At 59.8% G+C, this 13055-nt stretch overlaps 2 protein-coding genes across 3 annotated transcripts; one reads left to right on the top strand and one right to left on the bottom strand.

Moving 5' to 3' along the window:
* Nucleotides 1-570: 570 nt before the first annotated feature.
* On the bottom strand, nucleotides 571-4765 carry P3H4 (prolyl 3-hydroxylase family member 4 (inactive)). 2 transcript variants are annotated; one of them, XM_085083637.1, is made up of 8 exons: nucleotides 4209-4765; nucleotides 2694-2843; nucleotides 2406-2577; nucleotides 2206-2334; nucleotides 1956-2101; nucleotides 1786-1869; nucleotides 1449-1590; nucleotides 1215-1357 (listed from the first exon to the last, which is right to left on the bottom strand). In XM_085083637.1, exons 1-8 carry the CDS (start codon nucleotides 4707-4709, stop codon nucleotides 1347-1349), a joined length of 1335 nt encoding a protein of 444 aa, XP_084939763.1. In that variant the 5' UTR covers nucleotides 4710-4765; the 3' UTR covers nucleotides 1215-1346. The 2 variants fall into 2 exon arrangements, with proteins under 2 accessions (XP_084939762.1, XP_084939763.1); XM_085083636.1 differs by lacking the exon at nucleotides 1449-1590 and having other exon boundaries at nucleotides 571-1357.
* Nucleotides 4766-6020: 1255 nt separating this feature from the next.
* Nucleotides 6021-12052, top strand: FKBP10 (FKBP prolyl isomerase 10). Its single transcript, XM_085083616.1, has 10 exons — nucleotides 6021-6442; nucleotides 7830-7975; nucleotides 8301-8490; nucleotides 8749-8894; nucleotides 9000-9189; nucleotides 9432-9577; nucleotides 9693-9882; nucleotides 10218-10360; nucleotides 10522-10685; nucleotides 10961-12052. The coding sequence occupies exons 1-10, from the start codon at nucleotides 6021-6023 to the stop codon at nucleotides 11144-11146; spliced, it is 1923 nt and encodes a 640-aa protein (XP_084939742.1). The 3' UTR covers nucleotides 11147-12052.
* The last annotated feature ends 1003 nt before the right edge of the window (nucleotides 12053-13055 follow it).

Raw genomic sequence — 13055 nt, 5'->3', positions numbered from 1 at the left:
CCTCGTGCCCAGGACTGGCACAGGCTTGTCAGCACCAACGGCGACCCCCAGTGGGCCCCAAAACACCCTGATGCGGGCAGGAAGGGGGTCATCCCACCCTGCTACCCCCCACCTTCATGGGGGGATGCAGGTTGCACCCTCCGGTCCAGGAGCAGGATGATGCACCTCCAATGAGAAGTGTCACAATGATGCATCCCCAAAAACAACCATCAGTCATGCATATCACACCCCAAAGACCCATATGGGGTGGCACATGCTGTTGTCCAGCCCTCTGCAGGTCCCCACCCCACATGACAGCCTCCCCTGCACAATAGGGGGGTCACAGATCCTCACAAGGCTCCCAGTGTGGCTGTGGCCCCCTCAGGGAGCCCTCAGCCTCGCAGGAGCCTGGCTGCTCTCATGGCCTCCATGGGTCTCCAGCCCCACAAGTTCCCCCCAGGTCACCTGTGGGGACATCCAGGCCTGAACTCATCCCTCCCTCTCCCACAGCAGGGCCTCTCCTACCCTGAGCTGCTGGATCCCATGGTGGCAGCACACCCCAGCCCAGGGAGCCCAAGGTGGAGGCAGCCATGAAAAGACCAGTCTGGATTTTATTAAAAGTTCACCAACAGTAAATATATAAAAAAGAGCAACTGTGCAAGAAGGGGAAACTTAAATTAACGGAGCTTAAGGCTAGAGAGGGCTGGTGTGGCAAAATTTCAAGGCACAGGCAGGGCATGGGCACTGCAGGCTCACCAGGCTGCAGCCCCATGGTGACACGGGGACATGGCACACCGGGAGCCCCCTGTAGCTCCAGGTTTGGGAGTCCAAGGAGACATGGGCTCTGGGGACTGGCAGATTGCCCAGGAGGCTGGAGGAACAGGAGCAGGAGTCTCAGGGAGCCTCTGGTAGGGGCAGGACCAGCTCCAGCAGCACCATGCATTGCTCCCAGAGTAGGGGCAACCTCCCAAGCCCCTCAAGACAACACAGGGGTCGATCCTGGTGCATCATCCACAGATCCTGGGAAGCAGCTGAAGGACACAGAAAACTCCAGTTCTGTGGGGCATCACTGCTGGTCAGGGCTCCTGGGGACACTGGGGGCAGGGGTGGCCCAGGGGAAGTTCCTTGGCAGGCAGGGAAGTCCGAGGCTGCTGGTGTTCCACTGATGGGAACTGAGCTGTGCCAGGGCAGAAGACATCCAGGTAGCAGAGGCAGCCCTGCTGCAGGATGCCAGGCAGGATCGATCCTTCCCCATGAGTCTGAGTTTCTGCCTGGTGGCTGGCAGGAGCCCAAAGCCCGACGTCCCCAGGATGGCATCACAGAGCCACCACCATCCAGCTCTGCTGGGTGCCCCTTCACCTGGCTCATCACAGGATCTCTGCAAACAAGGAGAGTTTGGTAGCACCAGGGATGTGGGCAGCAGACCCCCCCCACCCTGCAGCATGGCCCCCAGCCCTGGTATCAGGAACCTTGTTCATCTTTGTCTCCTTTGGTTTTGGGCTCCTGCCACCACTCTGCGAAGAAGCCTTCCTCGTAGTCACCTTCACCCTCAAACTCGCCATCAGAGGGCAGGTCCAGCACCTCTGGTCCCTCACCACCATCCACCTCCATCTGCAGCATGGGAGGGCAAGAGGAGGCAGGGGGGCTCGGCAGCCTTATCTGCAGTCTCTGCTCCAGGGCTGGTTTGGGGGATCAGACCCCCGCTGCCTGAGGAACATCCCTGCAGCACCCAGACACACCACCTAGCAACCCCAACAGCACCCCCATAAGCACCCATCTGTATCCCACATCGGGGCCATCAGGTACCTCATCATCATCCTGCAGGTACTGCCGGGCGAATTCCAGCATCTTCTTCTGGGCGGCTGTCTGGTTGTGGTACCTCACGGCTTCCTGGGCACAGCGGGAGAGAGAGGCTGCATCAGCCCCTGTCTAGTCAGTGCAGAGCCATGGGACAGGGGGGCCTGGGGGGTCCTCACCGGCCGCGGCTCAAAGTCCTCCTCCCGCAGGCGCCAGCGCTCGCGGTGGAAGCGATAGTAGACCAGGTTCTGCTGCATCACAGTGTCACCCGGGTCGAAGAGCATGTAGCTGGAGACACTGCGCACCGCGTCCTGCACATCGTTCACTGCGGGGAGCAGCGCCAGGTGACGAGGGGGTGACACCCCTCCCAGGGCCCACAGCATCCCAGGTTGCCCCAGGACACAGTCCCCTGGTCCCGCTGGCACTCACGCTTGTAGTAGGCGAACTGCAGGTAGTGGTACATGGTGGCCACAAACTTCTCCACAAAGTAGCCACCCACATTGGGGGTGAGCTCGGTCTCGCAGTCCACCTTGCATTGCAGCACACTCACGAAATGATCTGGGGGGAGATGGCAGGTGCTGCGCCCCTGATCACCTCCCCAAGTCTGCAGTCCCCCAGCCCTCCACTACCTGCGATGGCGGGGTAGAAGTCCTTGAAGTCCTGAAGCTCGTAGGCACCCTCACAGCCAGCCAGACAGTCCTCGTATGCCTTGTAGTACTCGGTCAGCGCCTGCTCCATGTCGGCTGCACTGCTTCGGAAATCCCCATTGTTGTACAGCTTCACCGACCGCACGAATATTGGCTGCCGAGGACCACTGCTTAGTGAGGGAGAGCTGCTTCCCTCGGGGTTCAGCAGGACCAGGTGTGCACCAAGCCCTGGGGAGCCCCTCTTCCATGCCAGCCCCATCCCATCATTACCTCATAGGGCTGAGCTTCCAGGTCGACCATGTATTCATCCACATCCAGCATCGTCCTGTAGTAGTTCAGGTACCTCAAGGTCATCTCATGCTTGGGGTTCTTCTGCAGGAAGGTGTGTGCAGCAGATACTGCTTTCTCAATCTTATTTGACTGTAGAGGGAGGAAGAGCTCATGCAGAAACCTGCTTCGGGGCAGCCTGAGCCAACGCTGCAGTCAAAGGGATCTCAGCACTCAGCCAGGCCCCTTGTGGGGAACAGCCCAGCACCCACAGTGCCCAATCGTCCACTGGCCGTGATGAACAGACAGGATCTGGGAACGTGGACATTGTAGGTAACTCCAGCCACGCCAACCTCCTGGCTGTGCCCATGGTGGGAGCAGGGACAGCCCAGTCCCTCATGGGCCCCCACATCCAGCCAGGAATGATCCACATGATGTGAGATGGATCCACGTGGTGTGGGTTTGACTTGTGCATCTGCTCTTCTCCAGCACTGCCACCAGACCTGGCCAGCTGCCCCTGCTGCTTTATGGGTTCTCAGGTTGCAGTTTTGGGGGAATGAGATGGCAGGGAGAGGGGGTGGTTTGAATGACCCATCCACGAAAAGGGTTTGGGCCAGAGCAGCAAGAGGAAAAGGCATTAAGAATCAAGCCAGGCTGTCCCTCGTCGCTGCCAGGTGAGTGGGGCTGCAGCACTGAGTGCTAAAACAGCACCCGCACTGGCAGGCAGCCAGGGACAAGGACCCTGAGCAGGGGATTGTCCCCTGCCAGAGACACTCTGGCCAATACACAGGCACCCCAGGGCAATGCCTTAAGACACCTCCCTCCACAAAACCTCCCTCCACGTCTGCACTGTGAAGCTGAGCAAGCTGTTCTTCCTGATGGAGCATCCAGACACGTGTCCCATCACAATCACAGAGGCACTGCACTCGCCAGCTCTGGCCCCTCAGTTCGGGTAGCCCCTGTGCCTTCTCCCCCAGGCAATGCTGTGCCTGTCCAGAGGACTTTGGGGGACCAGGGCAACACAAGGTGGGGTAGAGGGACACAGCAACAGGGGGCCCCCAGTCGTGGGTGCACCCTTCACGTTTTGCCTGATGTGTCCCAGATGATGCTGACGTGCCACGGCTCAGGAGCAGGATGGAGGAGGGCGGGGGATGCCAGATGGGGAGTGAAGGAAAGGGGAAGCACCTGACAGCAGAGTGCAGGATGGAGTGGAGCAGGGGGGGCTCAGCGATAGAGGGGAGTGGGGTTCAGGGTGGGCATATCAGAGGGTGCAGGCTGACAGTATGGGATGGGGACACAGAATGGGGATGCATGTGGAGGACGCATGCACCCCAGGATGGGGGTGTCGAAGTGGAGGTATAGGATGAGGGACACAGGATGAGACACGGGAAGGGGTGTGCCCAATGGGGGTGCAGTGTGCTGGGGTGCAGGATGGAGGGGAAAGATCAGAGTGGTGCAGGATAGAGGAGCAGGACCCCCCCGCCCCACCCCTGCCCCCTGCCATTTGCACGGCCTCACCTTGAAGAGCGCGTAGTGCAGGTACTGGTAGGGCTGGCGGCGCTGGAAGTCGCGCAGGGTCTGCGCGGGGGGGTAGCGCAGCTGGAACACAGGCAGCTCACGCTTGCAGGCGCGCAGGCAGCCGGCGCGGAGCAGCAGCCGCCCGAAGAGCCGCAGCTCCCGCTCCCACTCCCACGCGGGCTCCCGGTCCCCGCGGGGCTCCTCGGCGGGATCCTCGCCCGCGGGGGGCTCCCCGGCGCAGCGGCGGTGGCAGTGCGCCTCGCTGTCCCGCAGCAGCCTGTGGAGCCGCAGACTGGCCTCCAGCCCCTGAGCGCTCTCCCCCCATTGCGCGTCCGCGTACTGCTCCAGCGCCCGCGCGTAGGCGCGCTGCAGCGGCTCCAGCGCGTCCGCGGGGAACCCGCGCACGCTGTACTGCTCGTACTGCGCCGCGCACAGCCCCGCCGCCAGCACCGCCAGCAGCAGCGCCGGCAGTGGACCCGGTACCGGCACCGCGCCGCCCATCCCCGCCGCCGCGCACTGCCCGCGAACCGCGCCGCGCACCGTCCGCGCACCGCCCCGCGCAGCGCTCCACGCCGAGCCCCGCGCAGGGGGCGGGCGGCGGGGGTGGGCGGTGCGTGGAGGGCGCGCAGGGTCTTAGTGCGGCTCCGCCGGCCCCGCTAGGTGCGTGCAGGGGCTGCGCGGGGGGTGCCCGGCGCTGCGCACCACTGAGCGAGGTGCCTCAGTACCTACCGTGCGCGGGCCACTTCCAGGAGGTGGCCCCGCCGCTGGCCGGTGCCAAGCCCGAGGCCACACGCCCTGTGCCAGGCCTCGGCATGGCCACACTGGCCCCGGCCCAAACCCAACGCTTTGTCGCTGGCTGGACGGTGGCACTGAGGGATATCACAGCGCAGGGCAGCAGCCAGGACACTGCTGAGGTTTCTCCCTGCGGAGCAGAGGCTGTTGGCAGTGCCCAGTGCCACCCACGGCTGTGATGCCACCACCCCTGTCAGCACTCATTTGACACAGAGTGAGGCTCTGACACAGTGCCATAGGGAGAGCCCCGAGTCCCCCCAGGCTGCTCCAAGCAGTGCTGACGTTGCTCACCCGGTGTGGTGTGCTGGGCCTGCAGAGCACCCCAGGTCTGAGCAGAGGGAGCTGACGGTGCTTTGCTGGAGCTGTTGCTCTCACTGGTAGCTCTGAGCCTCAGAGGAGCTGGGTTGGGGTTTGGGTTCACAGCCTGTTTCATTTCCCACCTGGGACTTGCCAAAGGTTCTTGCCATGGGACCTGTACCTTGCTGATAGATTTGGGGGAGCGGGGGTGTGTGAGCAAAACCTCCATGTGCGTTTGAGGCTGCATTTGGCTGAAAAGGACTCCTACTTTCACGTCTTTAATCATCACCACTCAGTAAAGGCTCTGCCAGCAGCAGAAGTGTTATTAAAACACTTAATTCCTTTTATTTACTCTCCCGAACTGCTGGAACTGAGCAGCAGTATCTTGGGCCGAGTGCAATGACCTGGTGGCAGCAGAAAGAGGAAGAGGAGAAGGAGGAGGAGGCACAGAAGCGTTAGGACCTAGGGCCGGGCCAGGCTTGCAGCCACACAGCCGCTCCCCACTGCCTCCGTCAGCTATTTCTTCGGAGGAGGAATTGCCCAAGGGAAAAAAAAAGGGAGAGAGAAAGAGTAAATAATGAGAGAGAAAAATAAAAAAAGAAGAGGACAGTAAACAAAAGAGGAAGAGGGAAGAGAGGAGGAAAGAAGAGAAATTTTAAAAGGACGAAAACAAATAAGAGGAAAAACAAAAGAGGGTGAAAAGAATAACCCCTCCCGCCGTGGATGGCTCTCTGCCGCGGTGTCAGCTCTCGGCGCGGCGGGGGGAGCGGCGGGGCCCGGACACGTCTACAGAAATTCCAAGAGGGCCGGGCTGGGCGGGCGGAGGGGAAGGGAAGGCGAAGGCTAGGGGCGTCCCGAGCAGGAAAGGGGCGTCCTGAACCCCCCGCCCTCCTCCTTCTCGCCGCCGGGCCCTTCCGCCGCCTCAGCCCCAGCGCCATGGCCATGGCCCCGGGCAGCTGCTGCCTCCTCCTCCTCCTCCTGGGCATCCTGGGGGCCCCAGCGCTGGGCGACCCTGGCCCCCTAGAAGACGTGGTGATAGACAGATACTATATTCCCAAAATCTGCCTGCGGGAGGCGCAGATGGGGGATTTCATTCGCTACCACTACAATGGGACCTTTAAAGATGGCAAAAAGTTTGACTCCAGGTATCGCCCGCGCCTCTGTGCCGGCTGCATGCGGGGGGCAGCTGCGGCGGGACCCTGCATGCCTCCCCCAGCCCCCAGCCCGCATCCCGGGGCAGGCAGGCAGCTGCTGGACCCCGCATGCTTCCCCCAGCCCCGGGGCAGGGGCAGCCAGGCCAGAGCAGGCAGCTGCCTGCGCCAGACAATGCCCAGATCCCCCAGCTTTGAGCTCGGGGAGGGCTTTAGTGGGTGCTGGGGCAAACAAAGGGAGCCAGGGAGCCCTGTACACGTGTCAGCCTGGTCTGAAGCGAGCCCCCAACCCAGGCTGCATCCCCTTTCTGTAGCCCCTGCCCTGGCTGCCCCACCATGTCCCACAGAAGCTCCCAGCCCTTCAGGGAGTCTGCACCCCCTCAGCTTCGCAGTGCTGTGGGGAAGTCTGTCCCAGGCACAGGCAGGATTTCACCCTGTGTGGGACGCTCTGCACTTAAGAACACATATCTGCATGTGCTGCACAGGCAGGAAAATGCTTAGGGCACTTTGAGACGTGGCAGCGGCAAAACCCTTCATTATCCCAGAAGCTTTGCTCTGCTGGGCTCAGTGTCCCTCAGCTCTGCATCGTCCCTGCTCTGCTCATGCTGGCTGAAAATCAGGGCTGGAGTTGGGGCAGCCACTGGTTTGCAGCACCATGAGCAGGGAGCAGAACCAGGACACAGAAACAACTGGGGCTGTGTTGGGGCTCAGCCCCAGCACCATGTAACAATAAAAATTTCTCAGGCAGTTTTTTTTTGAGCTCTGGAAAGCAAAGGGGTTCACAGTTTGATGTGTCTTATCTTTCTTGTAAGCATCAATGGGGGAGAAAGTAACTGCAGTGGGAGCCTGGGGACACTCACTGCTAAAAGAGTTTTCTGTCAGGAGGACATCTGCTGCCCCAGTAGTTTCTTGGAGCATTTTAAGATTTAAAAATAAAAACAAATTTGCAGTTTAAAAATGAGGCTGGGGCGTCGTCTTTCCTCCTCACTGCCTAAGGAGCTTTAGGTGCAATTTATAATGTGCAATATGCAAAATGATTTGGAAGCAGCAGGGAGCCCCAGAGCTGCTGGCCTCCAGCCCAGCTCAGTGGGTGAGATCTGGGGAGGGTACTGATGGTTTCTGGGGCTGCAGGGTCAGGCTGAAGTCCTGACCAGTGCCCCAGCAGCCAGCTGCCCTCCAACAGCATGGGATTGAGCCCACCAGGCTCCATGTTTTTGAGCTATGGGCTCTGCCTGCAGCACAGGGACTCACAGGCTGTGATGGGAGACCTGCACCCTGGCGAGGGGGCAGCTCTGTCCTTCAACTCTGCCCTGCCAGCTCTGGCAGCTTTGGGAACTTTTTCCTTTTTCTGCCCTCTGACGGGTCTGTCCCTTTGCCCCAGCTATGACCGAGGGGCCACGGTGGCCGGAGTGGTGGGCGTTGGGCGGCTGATCACGGGCATGGACCGGGGGCTGCAGGGCATGTGCGTCAACGAGCGGCGTCACCTCATCGTGCCGCCCCACCTGGGCTACGGCAGCATCGGCGTGGGTAAGGAGCCCTGCCACGGGGGGCTGAGGGAGCAAACCCCCCAGGGCTGGCGTTGGCAGGGACAGGGCTCCGGTGCACTCCTGGCAGGTGTGGCCTAAGGGTGGCTCCGTGGTCAGCCCAAGTGGTGCCTAAGTGGGGCTTCCGTGGGAATGAGGGGTCCTGCCTCCAGATGGACTCTGCTGCTTTCCCAGGGGCTGGCATGGGTCTCAAGTATCTCTGAGCAGTGCCATGCTCAGGGGAGGCTTCAGGGGACAGAGCCTGGGGCTGGCCTGGGCTCCGTGGTGGTCCCACTTAAGGTGCTCTGTCTTTGCTGCTGCCCCTTTAGCGGGGCTGATCCCCCCAGATGCCACCCTGTACTTTGATGTGGTCATGCTGGACATCTGGAACAAGAATGACAAGCTGCAGATCACCACCCTGTCCAAACCTGAGCGCTGCAACCGCACGGTGGAGAACTCGGACTTTGTGCGGTACCACTACAATGGCACACTGCTGGATGGGACCCCCTTTGACTCCAGGTATGGGCCACTGGCATGCACCCTGGCCTCAGGACACCCTCTGCCTTGACACTGGGCCATTGAGAGTGGCTGGGACCCAGGGACACTGGCCTGGGCACACAGTCAGAGCAGTCTCATCCTGTATGTACTCCCTCCCCACTCCCCAGCAGGGCTGGTGCAGCTCCATGACCCCCAAACCAGCCTCTGGCACAACACTGCTCTGGCTGGGGCTGCTGGTGTGACCCCAGAACCATCCCCACCCTCATTCTCCACCACCAGCTACAGCAAGGGCAGCACCTATGACACCTACGTGGGCACAGGGTGGCTGATCAAGGGCATGGACCAGGGGCTGCTGGGCATGTGCGCCGGGGAGAAGAGGAGCATCATCATCCCCCCATTCCTGGCCTATGGGGAGAAGGGCTACGGTGAGCCAGGCCCCCCATCATGCCAGCCCCTTCCTTCCCAGCTCTGACCAGAGCCCCACTGGTGCAGTAGGGCCCTCATTCAGGCTTACCCGTGTCCTCTCCCAGGGACCGTGATCCCACCACAGGCATCGCTGGTGTTCAGCGTGCTGCTGGTGGATTTCCACAATCCCAAGGATGGTGTCTTTCTGGAGCACCTGGAGGTGCCAGCGTCCTGCAAACGTCGGGCTGTGACCGGGGACTTTGTCCGCTACCACTACAACGGGACACTCATGGATGGGACGCTGTTTGACTCCAGGTGTGGGAGGAAACGGCCGTGTGGGGAGAGCCCTGATGTCCTCTCCTTGCCCCACGGCTGCAAGAAAAGGCTGGAGAGGGGAGAATGGGCATGAAATAGGCTAAAAAGGACAGTATCTGTTTGTTGCATTCCTAGGAGCAAGGTTTGGTTCCTGGGGGAGCAGGAGAGGCTGGGAGAAGGGGTGTGGGTTGTGGTGTAGGGGCTGGGGGGGATTGATAGTGCTGTGGGTTCTCTTGCTGCAGTTACTCCCGCAATCAGACCTACAACACCTACATTGGGAAGGGCTACATCATCCCTGGCATGGATCAGGGCCTGCAGGGCGTCTGTGTGGGAGAGCAGCGGCGAGTGGTCATCCCCCCACACCTGGCTTATGGGGAGAATGGCGCAGGTAAATGTGCAGAGGGCTCTGAGGAATGGACACATCAAGGGGTGTGGGAAGAAGCACGGAAAGGCTTTCCAAGCCCTGCAGTGTTCCAGCAGCTCTCCTCATCCTCCTCTTCCAGGAGACAAAATTCCCGGCTCAGCCGTGCTCATCTTTGATGTCCACGTCATCGACTTCCACAACCCTGAGGACCCGGTGGAGATTGAGACCGTGTTCCGGCCCGAGGGCTGCAATGTCACCACCCGTGACCGCGACTTTGTCCGCTACCACTACAACTGCTCCTTGCTGGATGGCACCCGGCTCTTCTCCTCGTGCGTGCCCCGAGCACTCCTGTCCTTCCTGAGGCCAAATCCTGGCTGGCACTGAGCTGGGGGTGGGCAGGGATCGGGCAGAACCAGGGCCATCAGCTCTGCAACAGGCAGCACTGGAGCATCAGCCACGGGGCAGCAGGATGGGGCAGCAGGGAGGAGAGTTCAAGGGACACAGTGGGATGGACATGGCAGTGACATGGAGGGTGTGGAACTTCATGGCATACCAGGATGGAAGATGTGAAATTCTGGGCCATGGTGGGATGGAAGGGTTGGGATTTCAGGCTAGATTCGAGGGACTTTTCTCACCTGCACCATCTTCTTTGTGCCTCCTGCAGCCACGACTATGAGAAGCCCCAGGAGGTAACTCTGGGGGCCAACAAGGTGATCGAGGGACTGAACAGTGGCCTCCTGGACATGTGTGCGGGAGAGAGGAGGGTGCTCATTGTCCCCCCACACCTGGGCCACGGGGAGAGCGGAGGTAGGGGAGCAGCGTCCAATGTGTGCAATGCAAACTGGGTGGTTCAGCCTTCCTGGGCCCCTAGTGGGCTCTGTCCCTCCTTGCCCTGCCAGGGCTATGGGGCTCAGGGCCTGGGCTTTGCCATGCTCCCCGTGGTGCTGGAGTCTTCGCTGTGTTTCCAGCCCGAGGAGTGCCTGGCAGCGCCGTGCTTCGCTTTGAGGTGGAGCTGATCTCCATGGAGGAGGGGGTTCCTGAGGGCTACCTCTTCATCTGGCATGGGGAGCCGCCAGCCAACCTGTACGAGCAGATGGACCTCAACAAGGACGGGGGGATCCCTGCTGAGGAGGTGAGTGGGTCCCAAAGGGTGGGGTGCAGGGGGCATGGGAAATGGGGGCACAGGGGATCAGGGTGGGAGTACTTGAAGGGCATTGCTGCCCCTGAGCACTCAAGAGTCTGCAGAGCTGTGCAGGAAGAACACCCCAGCCCAAAGCGTTGCTGCTGGGTGTGTGCAGGGACCCCAAGGGCAGCCTCTGCTCCAGCCTGCCTGTCCTTGGTCTCCCTGCCCTGCCCGGTGCTGGCTGTGTGGAGCCAAACAACATCTCTTCCCTCTCCCCTCTCCAGTTCTCCACCTTCATCAAGACCCAGGTGGCAGAGGGGAAAGGCCGCCTCATGCCCAGCTCTGACCCGGAGAAAGTCATTGCCGACATGTTCCGGAACCAGGACCGCAACCAGGACGGGAAGATCACACCTGACGAGCTGAAGCTGAAGTCGGACGAGGACCAGGAGAAGATTCATGAGGAGCTCTGAGGAGCAATCCCACTGTTGCTGGAGACAGGACTCATCCTGGCCATGTCATGGCCAGTCTCCCACCCTGGGAATCTGCCCCTGCCTCTCCCCAGTCCTGCAGGGGGGCAGATTTTGATTTTCACCTCTTATTAGCTGAGGGTATTTTGATGTGTTCTCCTGTGCAGGAAAACTCAGCCCCCAGCTAATAAACCCAGACAAGAAGATGTCCCCTCCCTGACCCCTTGATCTGCCACCAGTGACTGCAGGTCCAGCTCCAGCCCCCTCGCCTGTCCATGCTGTCTCAGGGGGCAGGCAGGATGTAGGGGGGCTTCCCCTCACCTCCATCCCAGCATTTTGTAGTTTAGGGTTTGGGATTGGGTTTTTTATATACACACTTAAAATTATTTAGAGAGAAGAAAGAAGCCTTTTGTCCCAGTCCCTGCTGTGTCCCTGCTGCCATCCTCTCCTGGACAAGAGTCCAGAGGGGGCTCAGGTTCTCAGGGTGAAACCCTGATACTCTGCAGGCATCTGCCATTCCAAAAGTCTGAGTCCCCCCAAAAATGTGAGGATGGGACCTGGCAAACCCCTCATCAGCTGGGAAAAGGGAAACAAACCCCTCATTCCCCAGCCCTCAGGAAGCAGCATCATCTCCCTCCACGCTCTCCCCACCTCCCAGCCCCCAGTGAGTGAGACCAATCAGACCAATTTTGTTTCAATGCCTAAATGCAGGTCACAACCTTGGAGTGCTCAGGTTCTCAGGCTGGGACCAGCATAGTTCCAGTACGTGCCAGCTCCCAAAGCCTCTGCACAGTCTGTCCTGTGACAGGGATAGAAGAAACACAGGAGCATAGCAGTGCAGAGCAAACTCCTCAAATGGTGACTCTGCCTTGCACCAAAAAATAAATAATTCCTCTGGGTTTCCAAGGAGTTTGACTGTGTCTAGTTACTTTGCCATGAAACACTCCTGTGTGTTGGGGTAGTGGCACAGGCACCAGCCTTGCTGGTGCTTAGGGGCATTCCAGGCTCCAGCATCCACTGGGTCTGGCAGAAGAAACCAAAATTCCCCCCTGGGATCCTCCACGAAAGCCAGCAGGGCTTCAGCTCCAGCACCCTGTGAGGGCTGGGGGGCTCTGGTGGGATGGGGAGCAGAAGCAGTTGCCAGTGCAAGATCAGGGAGCAGAGCAGCTCCAGCCCCTCAGCCCTGGGTACAAACCACCCGTGACCCAACTTTAGCCAATAATGTTTTTAATTCCAACGCAGAGAACAAATCTGCTTTTCCCAAAGTCACACATAACCAGAGGTTACACAGAAATAAAATGCGTTTTTCCTATTGCTGCCCTGAGAGCCCAGGATCAGAAGCTTAACACACAAACACGGCCAGGTAAAACATTCCTTAAAAACCAAAATTCTGCCATCGGCTCCTCCTCCCCCATCCCCACCCCTCCTTTGATCCCTGGCAGACAAATTTACTTCTGCCTTTGGGCAGCAATAGCAGCCAAGTTGGCTCCAGGGCCTTCAGGGACGGCTGGAAAAGCTTTTTTTCCACAATAAGAACTGTACTGGTGCAAGAGGGATGGGTGAGCTGAGGCATGGGGCCAGGGAGCTGCAGGTTTCCACGGGGAATGTGGAGCTGGGTGGTGTGATGTCCAGCAGGGCCACACTAGCCCAGCAGCTGCACTGGCACCAGGGTGAGCCTGGGAGCTTTGAAGCCCACAGAAAACAGGACAAGAGACTTGTTTTCTTAGCCAGGAACACAGTGACACCAAAATTTCATCTCAACCAGGTCTGTCCTCAGCCCACAGTAAACTATCTCCATTCCACACTTGGTTGCTGAAGCAAGTGCAGAGCATCTCTGTCTGAAACATGGAATGGTTTGTCGTGGCCTCAGGAGGTGGCAGGAATGAATTCCCAGTGGGATGAAGTCTGAGAA

This window comes from Lichenostomus cassidix, chromosome 27, assembly GCF_008360975.1.
Source record: "Lichenostomus cassidix isolate B80296 chromosome 27, HeHo_3.0, whole genome shotgun sequence".
Taxonomy (NCBI): Eukaryota; Metazoa; Chordata; class Aves; order Passeriformes; family Meliphagidae; genus Lichenostomus; species Lichenostomus cassidix.
Note: the sequence above shows the minus strand (reverse complement) of the source record. Positions and strands in the feature narration are given on the sequence as shown.